We start from the raw sequence: 19,635 nt of genomic DNA on the forward strand, positions 1-19,635 counted from the left end.
AATAATTTGGTCTAATGATATCCCCCGGTTGGTACATTGTATGGACATCAATTTTAATTATACAAGTTTGATTGGATTAGCTATATATGTGATTTTATTCTATTGGTTGATTGTTTTGTCTTATATTTTAGAAATTGCCAAATGTTTATTAATTTTCACAATCGTCTAAAAAAATGTTGAAAATTATTTGTTTAACCACGGAAAGTAACTTTTTATATTGAATATCTCAAAAATTACTTATCTAATTATTAATCATCTATATATTTAGTAGGTCATTAAGGAACTACATCTATTTTGCAAAAGTTCTAACATTCCACAATATGTAATTTTGTGTGTTAATGTTAATCTCTAACAACAAAAATAACTCTACATTCATTTAATTTCTTCTGTTCGTTTCTAGAAATTTGTACTTTTATGTAATTTTAATTAATGTCAGCTTGATTAGTCTTTTATGTGTTATAATAATAATAATGTGGAGGAATAAAGTTAATAACAGTACGAAGATAATGAAAACTACTCAAGCATACAACTTTTTCATAAGGGGAAAAAAAGGCTTCATAAACAATTTATAATAACTATATGGGCATTGATAATACATCTATTAATATTTCATAAACTCATTTTATATATTAAGCAGCCCATAATTAGCTTGTGTTATATCCTAAAAATATATCTCTTATATTAAGCAACCTTTTCCGTGACGCCGTGAATATGCTACACATAATTAGTTAGTTCTATTACTATTATTCTCCATTTTTTTTGGTGAAGTTATTACTATTATTATATAACATAGTATTAATACATGTAAATTAATGTTAAAATGGTACGAATTTATGAATAAGTGACCTAGCTTTGAATTAAAAAGACTTCTGATTATATATTACTAATTTACTATGCATATACACATCATGATTGGGTTCACTATAATTGGTTTTGACTGCTTTTGATATTTCTTTTTCTGAAGAAGATTTTTATTACACCTTTATTGACTTTATGAAACGTAGTGTTTCGCTTTCACTAGCAATGTTGTAAAACGATGGAGATTAATCACTTACATGCGGATTCCCCATATTGGGAGTGTCAAGCTAAGTGTGGGACTCAATTATCTAGTTACCTAAAAACTATATAGTATGTACTTATAGTATATAGTAAGGCTGCCATCTATCGATTAATTTTACGCACAAACATATTTATATAGATATATATATTCACACATAATTGTTTGAAATAAAGTTGATGAAGTACCTAGCTTTGCTTGTAGTTGGAAACGTGATTTTGCATAGTAGTACATGTATCATGTAAACGTTTAGGCTTTCTTTTGCGTTTGTTTCGGACTCTTTTAATTTTGTAGGGTTACATTACAATGTCATTCGATTAGTCAAGTGGCCGGTAGAACACACTTGTACGATTATCATCATATCTTGATCATCTTTGCACAAGTACATATATCAATTTCATCATGAATTCTTCAACCATATAAGTAATACTAAGTAAAGTATTATACTTAGTATGATATTGCTAATATTCCATATTAGCATCATTTCATAAGTTCTCAATCACAAATTAAAGCACATATTACTAGTTTACGTGCATGTTACAACTTGTTATGAAGAAACACTTTGAAAATATCACTCCTAAACTTTTTTATCTTTTATGTTCTCTTTTCTTTCCGTTATTTTATAACTCATATGATTACAATGTAAACTAGCCATCTTGTTATGTGGTGAAGAAAATTCTTAGAGCTTTCCGTACATGATGACACTAGTTAAATTGTTCAAAAACTTCATGATGTTAAACTCACTAACATGCATGCTATGATTTAACCACATTTGCTAAAATAAAGTGAGAGATGATGATATAATATATAATGATGTAACTAGCTTTAATTTTGTTATATAATCAATGTGGGGAACAAATTTGATATGGGAACAGGCTTATAATCATGAGCTCAGCTCCACTGAGGTGAAGCTAAACAAAAAGAGAGTTTACCAAACTACAGAAACAAAACCTATTTTTTTTAAGACTTAAAAGGGATGAAGACCAAGAACTCAAGGAGACTCACACTGTACAGTAAAATCTTGATTTCTTTGCCAAAAACAAAAATTGTTTGGGGTGAGATTATTGTACTTATATTGTGAGATAATACTCGTACTAAATAGGATCGATATAAATTAGAATAAAAGTATTATTACCATCTTGGATCGGGAATAAATGCACAACCTTTTAAAAATTATTGCAAAATTATACGGATATATCTTTAAGTTTATGCGTTCTCTATGTCATGGATTGATCGAAGTAATAAATAAGTCAAATTTGCCAAATTAGGATCACTTGGAAGTAAACGAGTAGTGGAATTCACCAAGCTTATATGGTAATGTACGTATCAGGGTGATTGGCGACAGTATTCAAGATTTAAGATCATACTCCGTATTTTAAAAACGGTAAAGGGCCAAAAAAACGGGGATGTCATTTATAGACAACTAACTATTGATTGATCTGACAAAAAATTGAGATCTTCGTTGAATTGAAGTTATATAATAATAAGTCACTATCATTTACAAAAAGGTTTACTCTATAAGTAGAAAGTTACAGCAAGGGGGTAAAACAATCCATAATCACCTAGTGATCCCCATGTTATGGTAAAAAGGTTGTTATGATTTGCTTAAATTGCTATTCAATCCTAGTAGTCTTTGCTTGTCATCTCAATAAATAACACTAATCATCAACTAATGTCCAAAAAATTACCCTAAGTTGTACGAGCTCGATTTAATACTCCGAACATTTTCTATTAATTTTTGTCATTCAAACTTTTGCGTACACCTTAGCCTTCATGTCATACAGTACGACAATATTGAAATTAGTTTGTAAAAAGAGAACACTATTTTCTTTTGCCATTTTAAATAAGAACGGAGAAAGCTAATTTAACGTTCAATCCAACATTTTGAACAATTAGGAATATCCTGTGACTAACTTATATTTTAAAGACCTATGTCCATTTTAAATAAGAACGGGAATAGGTAATTCAACTTTAACTAGCGCACAATTAGGAGTTCCCTGTGGCTAGCTTAGGTTTAGATTAATACAGTATCTAGATCTCTAATCAATGATCACTATTAACTAAACACTAAGCAAAAATTAGAAAGTGAGAAATGTCACATTCATAAATCCGACCACTTTGTAAAGAGTTGCAATCCAAAACCACAACTAGTCTAGTAGTCTACAAAGCCTATATTGGGGCATCCCAAACCACACAAAAAATTTTATGTATCTTTACCATATTATTTCCCAACAATTATTCAAAAGGGTTTTCCGTTTTCAAAACACTACCAAACCCACGGAAAATTGGTTGTCCCCCCTTTTGTCTTAAGGAATATCAAACATAGATTACCTCAATGATTCAATTAACATAATTACGATGAACATGTCATTTGTCATGTCTTCATTTTCCTTTGATTTGTTTAGCATCTTATATTGTTAACAACCAGACCCTTCATTAAGGAATCACTAATAGTGTAAAGATCTTTTGTAATACCTCGTTAATTTATTTTATTCTTTTATGATAGATATGATTCCAATTTTATGCTAATTACTTAGGTCCGATCCTCTTCACTTAATGATATATACACACACACACTGTATTGGGAGTAATTGATCATATATGATTATTACATACACTAGATTAATTGAAACTAGAGTGCTTTCTTCATGTAGACTTGTAATTGAGCACATAAATCAATCTAGCAGTCTACTAAGTACTAACCCCCTTAAATGTTGTCAATTGATTTTGGATTGGATTGAGTTAATTGCGTATTAATTAACAAAAACTTGGAGTCTTGGAATGATAAAGTAGCCCCACCTTATATGAGAACCACATACTATAAGTTTCTACTAGTTTGAGAAAAAGGTATGTAAGATGCTACACTATTTTATCATGGTGATTAATGAATAGTGATCTTTTTTTTTTAATATGCAGACAACTTTTTCTTGCAACGGGACAATAGAATGTTGCTCCTGAAATGCTCGTCTTTTCAAGAGCAAATATCATACAAAGTCAAACTATATACCCTTTTGGTTTTCCTTTAATAAAATTATAAAAAATAAAGAAATACAAATAAATAAAAAAATTTACTAGCACGCTAGGAATTTAGCTCATAAAAGTTTAAAGGGTTGCGATGGAAGTTGGATCCTTTTTGACAAAGGCTGAATTCCTTGAATTTTTTTTAGTAAGAAACCTTCTTTTTAAAAAAAAAATATAATGGAGTATATTTTGGATAAGATAGAAAACGTGGATTGATTTCAATACATGTATAGTAGAAATCAACCTTTTTTTTTTTTTTTTTTTGGATTGAAAATTGAAATCAACTTGAGAAGAGTTTTACTAAATTTGGGATCAAAGAAAAAAAAAGTACTTATATACTATAAAATCACATGTTAGATGGGTGTCTTTTTGAAAAAAAAAAAAAAAATCAAATGAAGAAGGAGCTCCAAAGATTGGTCATTACCTTAAAAGTACTTCGTTATTGAAATTTCTTTAATTGGAAGACAAGATCTTCATCTATGAATAGACATGTAACGAGTATAATTCATGACATAGACAACCTCTTAAATTAGATTTGAGTTAATTTAATTTATTTAAATTTAATCTTGTATGTCCTTTTTCTTTTAGTGGGAGATCCAAGGTGGTAGGCAAAAAATATAGCCAATTACAAATGAAATACCAAAAATACCCATGAAGAAACTTTCCAAAATAAGAAATTGGATTAATTAGTGCTCAATGCACTTCTTTATTATACAAATATATCATATATTGTCTTATAAAGAAAAAAAAAAAAAAAAAAGTACTTAAGAAGAAGTACACTATACATAATATGCTTCCTTTGACCTCTTATAACTAGGTACCTTAGCTTAACTCAAAGATAAACTTATAAAAAGGGAAATATTGTGACATACATCATGTCAATTGATATAATTGGGTTAAAATTAGCACAAGAAGGTAATTACGGAACTAACTAAACTAGATAATTTTGAGTAAAATTGTGGCCAAAGGGATATACGTAGTATAATGAAATAAATAAAAAGGACCGGTTGGCAACGATGTTTTTCCCCAACTCAGGACCAAAAGTACCGTCCAACCAAAGTAATTGGCTACTAACTAAAGCCAATTGAGTGATCAATTAAGTGAAGTCTCCCAACTTAGCATGGTAACCAAAGTCACCTAGCTAAGTTAATTAAATTGTGATCTCAAATGAGCCATAATCAAGCAACTCTTCAATCATTTGCTCAATATGATCCTCCTCTAATTGGGTATATTGTAGTTGCGGTTCAAGTTGGACATTCTCGACCTTCATTGCCCAATTGGGTTCGGGACTAGGTAACACTTGTCCTATTGTTGAGCCGTACTCGGGAGACCAAGGGCCCGTCTCCCCAAATTTAGGGCCCGAGCCCGAGAATTGCGGGCTGGGTACCCTTTGTTGGGCCTGCATTGCTGAGTTTTTAGTCACTTGCAAAGAGGCCATATAGCAACGGTGAAGCTTGGCAGTTAGAGTAGCTGACAGTAATTTTGATGACGAAGTTTGTGGAGCATTCGGGTTGTAAGGGAAATTGGTTCGGGCCCTTGGCCCACACATTAGTCGGGCCGCTTCATCGTAGGCCCGAGCTGCATCTTCTGCAGTTTCAAATGTACCCAACCAAATACGCGTTTTTCTGCGTTAAAGAAATACGAAACGTTTCGTTAGAAAAAAAAAAAACAATTCATTTTTTACTTGTACACTACTAGTACATTAATAATGTAGACGGAATTTAATATCATGCGGTGTCATCGATTTTAACCAACTGAGGTAGATGACATTAACGACAATAATGTGACTAAGTTAAATACAAAGTACGTAGAAAAGATCAAAACTTACAAAATGGGGTGACGAATTTCAGAGACCCAAGAGCCCCAATGCCTTTGACGAACACCGCGATACCGTTGTTGTGGTCTTGCCATTGTTAATTAAAGCAAACGTTTCGTGTATAATATGTGATCAGGTTGCACAACAAGTGTTTGTAAAAATGTCCAAGAGGAAAAATTGTTTCAAGTGAAGAAGAGAAGGAGGGGGATTAGCGGGGGGATTGAAGGGGTTTATGTAGTTGTGGTATTTTTGACAAAGACAAATAAAAATGAAATTAAAAAAATTAAATAATAATAAATGGGGCCCACTTTTATTTTCTTTGCCCACTACTGGCAAGCAACATTAACAGGTCCCACATAAAAAAATTAAGAAAGGGTCCCACTTAATATTATAGGTTTATGTCAATTAGAGTATTATTTGTAAATTACTTTTGTAAATCTATATTACATTAGTAGTTACCAACTGGCTTAGGTTGAGTAATATGATTAATAGGATAGTCAATATTTCAAAGAAGTGTCCCAACTGAAGCCAGATCACATGGGTTATCATAATAAGTCATGCTTTCTTCCATGCCACAAACTTACAATACTATTCTAGCTAGTGTATATTCTAAAGTCTTAATGAAACTATAATTTCTTTATTAGATATCAAAATTCCTTATTATAGGACCTTTTAAGCCAGGCCAGGTTTAAACATCATGCTAGCTTCTCCTTATGCACTTTGATGTAGTTATAAGTTTTTTGTTAAATGGCATCGTATATATATATATATTTGATGATAGGGTATTTCTTTATTTATTATCGTTAATATTATCTTATACGCTGTATGAAATTATTAATTGCCATATAAACTTGCCAACTACTCAAAATCTAATGCATGAATAAATTTACATCATTGTAAAATACATAATTGATGTCGATATTGGTAAAAATATATATATATATATATATATATATATATATATATAATTAGGCTTGAAATAAGCCCAAGTGTGAAGAACAAAGATTCAGTCAATTCTTTTTCAACTTCTATTAACTTATTATTTGCAACTCCGATCCTTTTCATCCTAAGGTGTATAGTGCTAAGCAAGTCCATCCTATTACAATGCTCGATTAAATAATGGTGATTTGATGGAGGGGAAATAATATCTAAAATCTTCAACACTATCATAACCAACAACTTTAAAAATCATTAATACCCTATATATTGCATCAATAGCCTATAAAAGAAAGTTAAGTTACTAGTTGCGCTCATGTTAATTGAAGTTGAATTTTTAAGGTACAATTGAAAGTGAAATCTTGTTGAAAATGTAATTAATTAAAAGCAATCTTTGAGACCACCTTCTTATGAGACAAAGAGGACAATGATTCTCAAAGCATCATAATTACCCTTTGTTAACAAAATCATTTGCTCATACCTTATTTACTGTTTTTGAATTGATCCCATTACACTAACAACCTTTTTATTAACAAGAGGTTTACAGCTGGTAAAAAATCTACCAAAATCATGATCATAGTCTAATATTAATTTCATACAACTATATTTGTTTACTACTATTTTCTATTAATTATTTTTCCCTACCTCATTGTTTGGGAATATTAAACATTATATTTTTAATATAAGAAAAACATGTAAATATACACAGGGTCAAGTAGGCCACGATATATATGTAGTGGTCCATTTTTATTCAATTATACTACAAATTATTATAAAATATGGTTAATGTTTTTCTGTGCTTTGATCATTTTGTGGGGTACAAAGTTATTAAAATTTTAATTCTAATGTAGCATACAATTTGTGATACCCATTACCCGAAACAGAAAACATAATATTTGGCAACTTTTTACTCGGGTTGGCAAACTTGGAAGTTAAAAATTAATAATCAAGTGGGACAAAGACACTTGCTTTTTAACATTAATTAAGTTTAATTGTCCTAATCCAAAATCTAAATACTATAAGTGTGTTTTAATCGATATCAGATAGTGGTAGATTTTGAATCAACGTAAATAATGATGTGGAAATGTTTGCAAATGATATGCAAAGTTGAATTTAATTAATTCATTATATGGGTGAAAATATACTAGCAGTCTACCCCACAAATATGTATAGTAAAATAACTTGTGTATATGTCGAATAAATATCGAGTCTCAAAAAATCCTTTATTAAGATCGAATCTCATCTTGTTATTATTGTTAGTAACTCGAAAAAAATCGTTTGCTCGCTTTTTTTTTTTCAAGGTGGGTATGTTGATACCCTTAGCTTGATGGGGATGTTGTTGTATGTGGTAAGTGTAACAAAGTGTTGATATTTGTAGTTTGCATGGTGAGGAAGACCATGCCCTAAAATCTAGCTGCGACTGTTCACCCACGTGGTAGAGTGTGCCCCCATGCTATTCTCCATTGCTCATACGGAGTATAGTTATATGTCCCATACGTAAAACTATTTTAGATTGCATTTTAATTTTGGCATCTCATATAAGCTGATTTTTGTACTGTTTCTTCAACAAAGAATTACTAGCTCCAATTTTAGATAGTTGACCATGCATTTTCACTTTTGATTACATTTATTCAATTAAATGGTTGACTGTTGAGCACAAAATTTAGAATTAGGCTAACTTGAGCTCAATAAGTTAGTACGATTTACAAATGCATGAAGACAGACGGTAAGTATGAAATACTAAGCAGTATTTTACATCTATACATAATTGATTTTTGATTTGTAATAAATTGTATATGAATTTGATTCAAGGTTTTCCATAGATATTGTACTGCATATATATTCGCATCTGAAGCAAACTGATCGGACATAGACATAGGTGATAGATAGGTCCACACATACATGTTTCAACTGTTGTGAAGCAAAAGGATGGTCCAAAACTACCAAGTAGTTCCTGTGGCAAGGAAATCCAGAGTTCTGATGTATGTCGTTGCAGATATGTAAGCATCATATGCTGCTGTTTTTAAATAAAATTAAAATTGTAAACTGACCACTATGCTTCCTTAGCATACGACGATATATCCAATTTAAAGATTTCATGTTAATAGAACATGCACTCTTCATGTGTATGTTGAATTGTTGTTGAGAAAATTTGATTAACTAATTAATTATGTTATGTTCTTCTGCTTCATTCAGTGTATTGTATGTTTGTGGTCCGACCCACGTGCATTCACTAATTTGAGTCATGTATTAAATTTTAATTGGTAACTACTGTCTTGTCTTCTAGTTCTTCACATTACATACTGCTACATAATTTTTTTGATTTTTTAGAATCGATTCTCTTTGTTTTGTTTTCTTCGATCAATATTCTCATCTTCAGATTAGAAAATCTATGTTGATATTACATTTTTAAAAAGTCAAAACTCTTTCATTTTTCTGATTTACTACATTTGTACATTTGATTATCCATTACATTAGAAGTGAACCTTCCAACTTTGTAGGTTTATTTGCATATATTATAGCTTGGGCCACGATTTATGTTAAGGTAAAACGTCATAATAACAATATAATGTGAAACCTAATAATGTTAATTCAAATAGTATATTTTTGGTGTTAAGAGAGCCACAATGGCGAGTAATGAAAATCGATATGATCCCATGATAACTTGAAACCGGGAGAGAACTCAAACCATTTGAGTTGTCCCTCTCTTTTTGTCATTACGGGTTCTTCTTGATTGGTTAGTAACTGTCTTAAATAAAAAGTAAAAGCAGAAAGAATATTTAAAGATGGTTGGAGAGACTACGTATAAAATTTATATTTCTTACTTGGATTATCTTCCCCTAATTATATTGTGCCCCGCTTATATCATGAGGTTAGATTTAACACAACTTGGCTATTTTAGATTATCATGATAAGTAGTATAGAATCATCACCTTATCTCTATGTATCCCAAATGAAATGATTACAACTTAGTAAATTACTAATTATCTGGTTTGTTGATTAAGTGCTAATGATTGACAAATAGAATGTACTTTGTACAAGTTGGCTCAAAATAATTTTTGTTGATAAACCTAGCCTCTAACAAAAACTTACAGCTTTACCTTTGCAAATTTCTCAACTTTGTTCATTAAATTGACATCAAGACGAATCTAATCAAACTCCACTGACGAGAAATTGTGTAAATTCCCTACATACGTATTGTTAATTTTATATACAACCTTAATTATATTTATAATTTAGGAATGCATGATGCATCTAACAAATATGATTCCAGTGGAAATGGACGTAATATTAAACTACCATAGTTCATAGATTCAATTAATCCAATGCCTAAACTTGATTAATTAAGGTTGTACATATTAGAGAATTTAAATTTGTGGTCTCTCTCTATCCCTATCATTAGTTGTGTATGTCTTATATGCCGCATTACCGCAATAGGCTCCAGTCAGGATTCATCCTATCCTAGCGAAAGAGATATCCTAACTTGTTTTTCTTTTTCTTAATTTTCATTTTCCTGATATGACTAACAAAAAATGCATGGACTGCAAATAAACTTCTTTTTGCATCTATAAGGATTTTGTTTTGAGATTTAGTAGACGTATGTATAGGCTATAGATCATTCAAATTATACCATAAGGAGTATTCGATAATAAATTCCGTTAGGATATGCAATCTAAGTTCAACAGCGTGAGTTGTATTTCTTATAAGCATCCACCTACGTACTCCATTAGTATGAGGCCAATCTTTTGATGTGAAGGTGTTTAAAAATAAATCCGTATGCCATCATATCATAATAATAATTATGTGAAGTGAAGATGTGAGAGCGGCTTAACCAACCCGGGTCCAACAAATTGTTTTACCGTCAAAACGGCTTGAAAATGAGAGGCTATGAAACTAATTAGTACGTGAACACAAGCACTAAGGCACTAAGCCATATCCTTTAAAATTTTTGGATATGCATGTAACATGCCATCAGATCTATTATCTATAAAAACAACAACAAAAGAATTCACAACAGTAAAGTTTTTATATTGATAAGAAAAGTGAGTGTCAGTGAGCAATAGAAAGTGATGGATCCAATTTCTCGAGCCTTCAAAATATTTTTTTTTTCAACAAAATACTATGTGAGTTTTCACCTGTTTGGGGTTTAATTCCTTTTTCATTGCATGCTTACAAGAACAATTGCTTGCTTTTCCTTGCACTTGTGTGTACATGTACAGGAGTAAAGTTAGTTCTCTATAATAATTGCCAAATTTTATCGTTTCTATCTTTTTTCAATCTTCATTTGATGAAGATGGGTGGAACTAACGTTGTAAAAAAAAAAAAAATCTTATATTCATACAACTATATGAAATAAAATAAATAAACTTCTCGTATAGTTGGTTAGTGATAAAAAGATCTTATTCCAAACTTATTTGATAATTTAGTGTAAAATAAAATTATATTTGTTCAAACTTCAAATTAATACAAAACTTAAGTATTTTGAATGCTTTATCGTCATTTGGTTAACGCTTTACTCCATTCATTTGGTTATCACGTTAATAATTCGAATTATCGACTATAATACTGTCAATTCATCAGATGACGAGATTATAAAACAGCGTATAGTACTAATTATTTTTGACTTACACCTAGTGGCTGGGGTCTAACAGCCTTCAAAGATCCATTCTCTTGTGATATTATTCAACATAAAATCATTAATAATTTAACAAAATAACAGTAAATAGTCCATTCAAAATCTTTCAAACGACGTTGACACCATAAAAAATATAATTAACAGTTGTAATGTGGAGATTAAGGAAAAGAGGGTTAACAACAACTGCAGATGAGATGACTTAAATTTGCACGAATTAATGAGTTAATCGTGTTTAGTGTTTTGGATTACAGCTAATTAAGATTTCCTGTAATTAAATTAAAATTGCTGAAAGAGAAAGGTCAAGATTGAAGAATATTTCGCGGGTTCAAAGAGGAAAAATAAATGAATAAGTGGGGCCCATAAGCCCAAAGCGCGTGAAGTGGGCCCAAATATTTGGGTTTTTTCTTGTGAAAGTTTATGGAGATTGTGAACTACAAGAGCCCACAATTTTTTGGCTTCCAGTTGCTTCCAACGGTTTTTGATCATTCTTACTACTCTATGTCACGGCGCTTCTTACGCTTCTCTCTCTCCCTCTCTCTCTTTTTCTAGGAATTTGACACTAAATTAGTAAGACAAAATTAATAAATACACTATGTGATATATCTATACTAAAAGGTGTTACTAAGAACGTCTCTGTGTCACGTAGACCACGTCACGTCACCAAAGCCTTTTATAAGAAAGATAGTTACTTAACCATCTAAGCCAATCATAAATTATGTTATAAACATGAAAATAAATGTATATAATTGATAATCACAATGTCTAATTAAAGTATCAACCGGTGCAACGCTTGGACTACACACTAGTTGATATGTTAAAAAAAATCAATATATATATGAATCAATTTTATTATTGATAGAGTATATAATGTATTTTTGGGGTTAATCAAAAGATATAATAGAAAATAAAGTTCATTTAAATTTTTGGTTGATAAGGATGAATTTTAATTACTCAATTTGTTCTAAAGTTCTTCCTATTTGCGTTTTTGCACAATCTATAATATACTCTTTTTGTTTAGAAAATTCACCTCCCTTTTACTTATAAAATGGTTAAAAAGTTTGGCTCACTTTGGTTTATCCTATTTTGGCAAACATTTTTTTTACAACCATTCTCTTATCCCACAATATGTCAATATTTAAATTTTCCAACTCATTTTGTTCATCTTCCTACTTTGACACTCTTTTTTACTCAATTTTTTTCAAACATACCTAAATAAAAACAAAATAAGAGTTTATAGTAAGGGTTTGTTAGTTCTATTTTACTTATCTGAACGTAATTGAACTTATTTGCGAGAAGGAGTATTATTTTGTTATGTTGTTTTCTTTATATTGTACGATTCCTGATCCATGATAAACGACCCCAAAGTATTTTAGGACTAGGGCTTTATTGATGTAGGGAGTATTTGGCCATTTGATAATAATGTCGGTTCATTCTTAATAAAATGTCTTGTTGAATTGGTCTAAGCAAATGAATAAAATCTGTAGAAAGTATAAGAAAGGGGTGTCACTCTCGGACACATAATATTTGGCTTATGTAGACCATGTGCTTCTGCAATATACTTCCACTACTCTCTTAAATAATATAATGGTGTAATCTCTTTTGTGATTTCACAAAGTCTTTGTTTTCTTGGTTATTTTATTAATGACGATGAGACCATCAGAAAACGACCGGAATATACTAACGACACTTTATATTTATAGAGCTTCAATTCGTTCATTATGATCTATATATCCTAAGTTACATTATCCTGATCCAATAATCTAGCTTTAAAAATATACTCATTTTAAAGTCCATGACTTGAATATGAGATCGAGATGATACCTAGCTTTTGAAAGTGATTTGGTAAATTAAAATTTATATATAATGCATGAAGCTGGCTGCTTACGCGGTTTCGTTAAGGATTATTAATTAACAGTTAATTATATTGCTGCTTGTTGACCTGATCACTTACCTTAGTATATGGAATTTGCTTTTTCTACTAGACCACCGTGAAAATGCCTATACATTAACCAAATTGCGAAAACACATTTTTTACACCAATGTAGTATTTTGTCGTGTTGCATTACATTGCTCTTTATTTGACTATACACAACTATTTATTTTTCAATGTCTTTGTCATCAATTCGGAATACCAATGTGTTAAAATTACAAGCCCTTTACTCTACTCCATGAATCTTTATACATACATGATTTATCATTTTGGAGAGGCCGGGTTATGGTCATATTTCAGTAACGCCCATATGGTTACCTCATAAGTAATTAGAGAAAAAGTAAGAGTTTGTGACCCACTAACACGTGCGTTAGTGAGCTAATGATCTGACCACCTATGTATAAAACTTGTAAAAATAATCTATCCTTATATTTGATATTTCCAACCTAACTATGCACTTTTAGGTGGAATAATTCACCTTACCACTTTAAAGCTACAAGTTCGAGCCAAAACAATCTACATGCATACTGTTGAGACTTGATCATAGGGAAATTTTCTTACCCTCCTTTACTAAAAGTCTGAAAATGATCAAGTACACAATTATTTAGTTTTAGACATGTCATGTAATCATGTATATATAAATCAAAAGTTTCTCAAAATCTGTCAGAAAAAAATAAGTTGTAATAGACTAGTAGCGTAAGTTAATTGTTTGTATTGTGTTGATAATTTTGTAATAAAACAACTGTCTTTTGTTGTCACACGTAGAATAAAAACTAGTAATACCGCGTTGTGGGCGCTGTTAATAATGAAAGATGAACTCATCAGCAGTCACACTATAACAACTGGGCATTGCATGTAATTGGTTACACGACTAAATTCCAAGTACATGAAAGTTATTTTCAAACTACACAATCTTATTGCAATTTACGCTATTAGATTTGCTTAGCTAAGCTTAATCTATAGCTAGCTAATCACATCATTTATATTACACACTACACTTCCCCCCTTACCCATTTCACTCTTCCATCCTTTTAATAATAAGACATCCATCATCTAGTTATTTGTCTATTTCTCGCACAAACTATCGTGTCTATCATTAGGGTTTTTTCTTTTGTTTATTTGTATTTTTATAAAATCATGTCATAACTCATAGATTTAATTACTTAATTAATTGTCTTATTTTTAATTTTTAAGAAAGAAAAATTGATACAAGTTGATGGTTTCGAAAATAGTTTTGACGCCTTTGGATTCTCCATGGACTCCAATTCTTGTTCCTCAATTCTCATACAATCTTTGTGTACCGTACATTGTCTTGGAGGTAAAGATAATTGCTAAAATTTCTACCACGTACAGTTGAGCCAGTTATCCCCACATATGATAAATTATTGTGTAAGGAATTACTATTTTCATCTTTGAAGATACCTCCAATAAGGGCTTGTTCTCATACGATTATTTTCAGTTTAGCTCAGCTCTAATAAGTTCAGTTCAGTTTTGTTCAGTTCAGCTCAGCTCCTAATTTCCTTCTCTTATAAAATATTTATTTCAGTTTAGCTCTAATAAGTTCAGTTCAGTTCAGTTAAGTTCAGATGTCATAAGTTCAGTTCAGTTCAGCTCAATTCAGTAAATGAGAACAGACCTTTAGTGCTGTGTACTTGGGTTTGGATCCAAAATCCAACCAAAACACAAGACTTACATTACTTATTTTGGTGGAACAAATATCGTACATGGTTTAAATCGTTGAAAACTTAAATCAAAGGAATGAGAGAATTTCGGACAAAAGTTTGAATTCTCATGGCATTCGGGCTAAAGATAGCTCTGGACCGTGTCGGGCCATGCCTCGTGTCAGGCTCACATCTTTTGGGGGTTAGTTAGGCCTAGCCCACAAGTTTCGTGATGGGCCAGACCTGGCCGAAGTTTTCAAAGGGTTGGCCCATGCACGGCCCAAACCCACGTGCCATCGAGTCGGGCTTAAGTGACTAAGAAAAATTGCATTAATATCGCGTCATGTGTTTCGTGCTTCTCCAAATAAAGGCAGCTAAAGCCCGGCCCACGGCCCACACGCACAACAACATGATGTGTGGTGCACTCGTGCTTATTTTGTGCTGGGACATGCCGGATTTTGGGCCCGCCCAGCCCAATGTCATCTTTAATTCGGCCAATTATTTTGGAAGACTACAATTCTAAACGTTGAAGACTTGAAGTGTCTACTGATTTGATAATTGGATGAAGGCCAAAGTCAGCAACCAAGTTTCAGTAGAAAAGCGGACCATTTCAAAAATTTATATCGAATATCGGCTTTTGGGTCACAAAAGGGGCTTGTTGGACAGCAATTGGTAATACCATATATATTGGGGCACTCTCATGAGCCAATGGGCCAAACTTACAGGTCTTTATTCAATTAGTAATATAAATTCTTATTGGGATTATTACTCCACTTAGCCCTATTTGTTTGCTCCATTTGGATCATAAATTCTTGTTAACTTGTCATGATGCTCCGCTATATAAATGTGTGATCTTCGTAACTTCATCTCACAATATATTTATTATTGGTAATATCAAATTTATTGAATTTTTACGAGTATGAAAATGACGTTGGTTTGCTACGGAGTAACAAGTAATTCTCGTAGTCATAGCAGTTAAACTAACGGAGTACAACTTATTAATATTAACAAATAACAGCTGCTCAATAGTGTATTAGTCAAAGGGCCAATTAAGTGGGCCGCTAAATAACTATGCTTCCCTACTTTTCTCCTCATCTTTCATAATGTTATTTATCCTCATTAATGAAGAAAAAGCCCACAAGGTGGAATTTGTTTTTTGATGCAAATTAGTCGGTTCAAGCAGGCCTTACTTGATAACTGGTAAATGAATCCCGTTCATAGGTGCGGCTTATGAAAATATTTATGTACATATCGGGATAAAGTGTAGCAAAATCCACCCTTTAAGTGCACCCGAGTTTATATAACAGATTCCGTGCTGTTAAGATGATTATATTGATCACATATTAAGCCAATAAGGATGGGGCCAAAAACTATTTGGTAACAGCAGCCTATTGGTCCCATATACTTCGTATTATTCAGCTTCTTTGTTCTTATTAAGTGTAGTGGATTACTTCACCCGTTATAAATTTGTATGTAATCAGACTTATTCTCCTTCAATACAAGTATAACTAAGCTCAATGAAAATTTAATGAAATCATAGGATCCTGGGTATTATCACGAAAAAATTAAACAACGAAGAGTAGTTGTGATATGCAAAATAATTAAATAAGCAATGATTGCAAAATATATTGTAATGATTAAAAACATAAACAAGTAGTGGAGGACGCACAATAAATTAAAGAGAATCGAGAGTCTTTGGTTGGTGGTAATATACACTATACAGTTAGTTGGTGCTTGGTTTAAGGGATGGTTGGGAAGAGAGTTGGAGAAGTGATTCAAACATAAATGAAAAAGAATTAGGTTAACAAATTATAACATTTCTTGTTGAGACTTTACAGAATCTAACCACATGGTGGGGTAGATCATTTACAAAAATTTTTTGCTCTTTTAAATTTTGTTCAAACCTTCTAAATTTTATCCCTCTAGCTCCTTTGTATTTTTTTTAAAAAAAGGTGGTATGAGTAGTCCTATGTATGTATAAGGACCTTTAAAAGTTTGAACTTTCTATCTCAAAGTAGTCCTATGTATGTATATATGGTACCAAAAACAAAAATAAACACACACACATGGGCAAGGTATGAGTGGTATGAGTAACCTTGACTCCTTGAGTATGGAGTGTGGAAGATAGAAAATTGACTTGTTTTCGAATTTTTATCATTCAATTAATAATTATTGCCCTAAATTGTAAATTTAATTGTAAAGTTTTCGTGAGTTACAGATGAGTGCATGTGAATAACAAGGTAAATAACAAAAATTGTAAAGCAAGAATTATATATCACCCATTAAGAAAGAATAATTCAGAAATCTTTGTATAGTTGGCTTCAAATTTTCAAATTATACAAATTTTTGTATGTGGCTGGCCACATGATGTGGCAAGGGTTACTTGTAAGGTGTTACTAGTTTTGTCTGGGGTTAGTTGTAGGTGTTACTTGTATTTTGGGGTTACTTGTATAGGTGTTACTGGTTTTGGTCGGCGTTACTTGTAGAGTGTTACTGGTTTTGTCAGGGGTTACTTGTAGAGTGTTACTGGTTTTGTCAGGGGTTACTTGTAGGTGTTACTTGTATTCTAGGGTTACTTGTATGGGTGTTACTGGTTTTGGTCGGGGTTACTTGTAGGGTATTACTGGTTTTGTCAGAGGTTACTTATAGGTGTTACTTATATTCTAGGGTTACTTATATGGGTGTTACTGGTTTTGGTCGGGGTTAGTTACTTGTAGGGTGTTACTGGTTTTGTCAGGGGTTACTTGTAGGTGTTACTTGTATTCTGGGGTTACTTGTATGGGTGTTACGGGTTTTGGTCGGGGTTACTTGTATGGGTGTTACTGGTTTTGTCAGAGGTTACTTGTATTCTAGGGTTACTTGTATGCGTGTTACCGGTTTTGATCAGGGGTTACTTGTAGGGTATTACTGGTTTGGTATGAGATTTTTGTTTGGAGTTACTTGTAAGAGTTACTCAAGATACAAGTAACCCCACGATACAAGTAACCCATATAAGTAACCTGATAATACAAGTAACACCTTACAAGTAACCCCAGAATACAAGTAACACCCTACAAGTAACCCCAGAATACAAGTAACCTTAAAATACTAGTAACCCGTGCCGCACCATGTGGCATGCTGCACTGAAAAACCTCTGTTCAAATTATTGGAGATGTTCTAAGTAAGGAAAAACTCTTCCCTCAAATTTTTTTATAACATTATTTAAACCGTTTATTCCTTTTATGAGACATTGAGAATCAATCTTTACACGTTGCATCTAGATATAACATCGCCAATGGTCATTAAGAATAGTTTACAATCAAAGTAGAAAACTAAGAGGTTGATGTTTAACTACAAGTTTGAATGACAAATCTAAGTAGAACTTTCAACAAAAAGTAAGGCCTTGTTTAGTTCACCTTATTTTTACTTATTTAAGAAAAATTAAGTTCAGATCAGATCAGATCAGAAAAAATAAGTTCAGATCAGATCAGATCAGGAAAAATAAGTTCAGATCAGGTCAGATCAGAAAAAATAAGTTCAGATGAGATCATATCAGAAAAAATAAGTTCAGATCAGACCAGATCAGAAAAAATAAGTTCAGATCAGAAAAAATAAGTTCAGATCAGATCAGATAAGTTCAAATTAAATACAAGTTCAAACAATAAACGATAATAATTAAATTTTCATTATAAACTCCAAATTATAAACGTTTACAAATATAATTTCCATCATAAGAAGTTCCAAATTTCCTTCGCTATATTAAGTTGTACTTCGTTCATTACAGCCTTACGATTCTCATTAAACAAATCATAACCTGCTCTTGGTTCAATTTCTATACCACTATCAATGGGTATATCCAACTCATGTAATCGAATAAAACTGTGAAGTGTGAATGCAGCAACCATAATCGCCAATTGATGTTTAGTGTCCATATTTGGCATCATTGTGAGTATTTTCCATTGAGATTTGAATTGTCCAAAACATCTCAAATCATTCCAATGATTTGTTACTAGTTTGATATTGAATTGCTTTCCACATTTTACGATCAAAGTACTCACTACTCTATCCCAATTAAGCTTTAAATATCCAAATTCTTTCATCTCCAAGCATATATCCAACAATATCTCCGTACATTCTTCAGACCATGCTACCCTACCAGCCATTACACTATGATAAAGAGCACTTTGGAATCAATATTTCATGCATAAAATTATAGACATTAATGTTGAATTGGCACGAGGATTATAATCAAAAGGATTCTTTTGAAATAAATGAACTGAAGATAAAATATTAATTGTGCTTTACATTTTCATCGATATTACTTGCATTAGGTCAAATGTAAAATTCATGAAATTAAATAAATGTATATTTTCCTACATTATCAAAAAAAACAATGGACAAATGATAAAATTAATGACATAGAGTGTTGAAGTATTTACCTATGATGGAGATAAAAGACGAACAACCTATTGAACAAATGAATAGAAAAATATTTTAGGAGATTGATTTAGAGTGTGAAAATTATGACACTAAGATGTTGTTTTATATAGGAAAATAGAGGTGTTACCCATAGTTGTTCGGAATATTGAAATATGAAAT

General features: G+C 31.6%; 1 protein-coding gene across 1 annotated transcript; it reads right to left on the minus strand.

Moving 5' to 3' along the window:
- Positions 1-4,715: 4,715 nt before the first annotated feature.
- On the minus strand, positions 4,716-6,105 carry LOC145556823 (ethylene-responsive transcription factor ERF003-like). The gene is made up of 2 exons (XM_081618471.1): positions 5,907-6,105; positions 4,716-5,703 (listed from the first exon to the last, which is right to left on the minus strand). The coding sequence occupies exons 1-2, from the start codon at positions 5,987-5,989 to the stop codon at positions 5,229-5,231; spliced, it is 558 nt and encodes a 185-aa protein (XP_081474597.1). The 5' UTR covers positions 5,990-6,105; the 3' UTR covers positions 4,716-5,228.
- Positions 6,106-19,635: the final 13,530 nt, after the last annotated feature.

The sequence above is a fragment of the Chenopodium album genome, chromosome 8, assembly GCF_948465745.1.
Source record: "Chenopodium album chromosome 8, dcCheAlbu1.1, whole genome shotgun sequence".
Lineage (NCBI taxonomy): Eukaryota > Viridiplantae > Streptophyta > Magnoliopsida > Caryophyllales > Amaranthaceae > Chenopodium > Chenopodium album.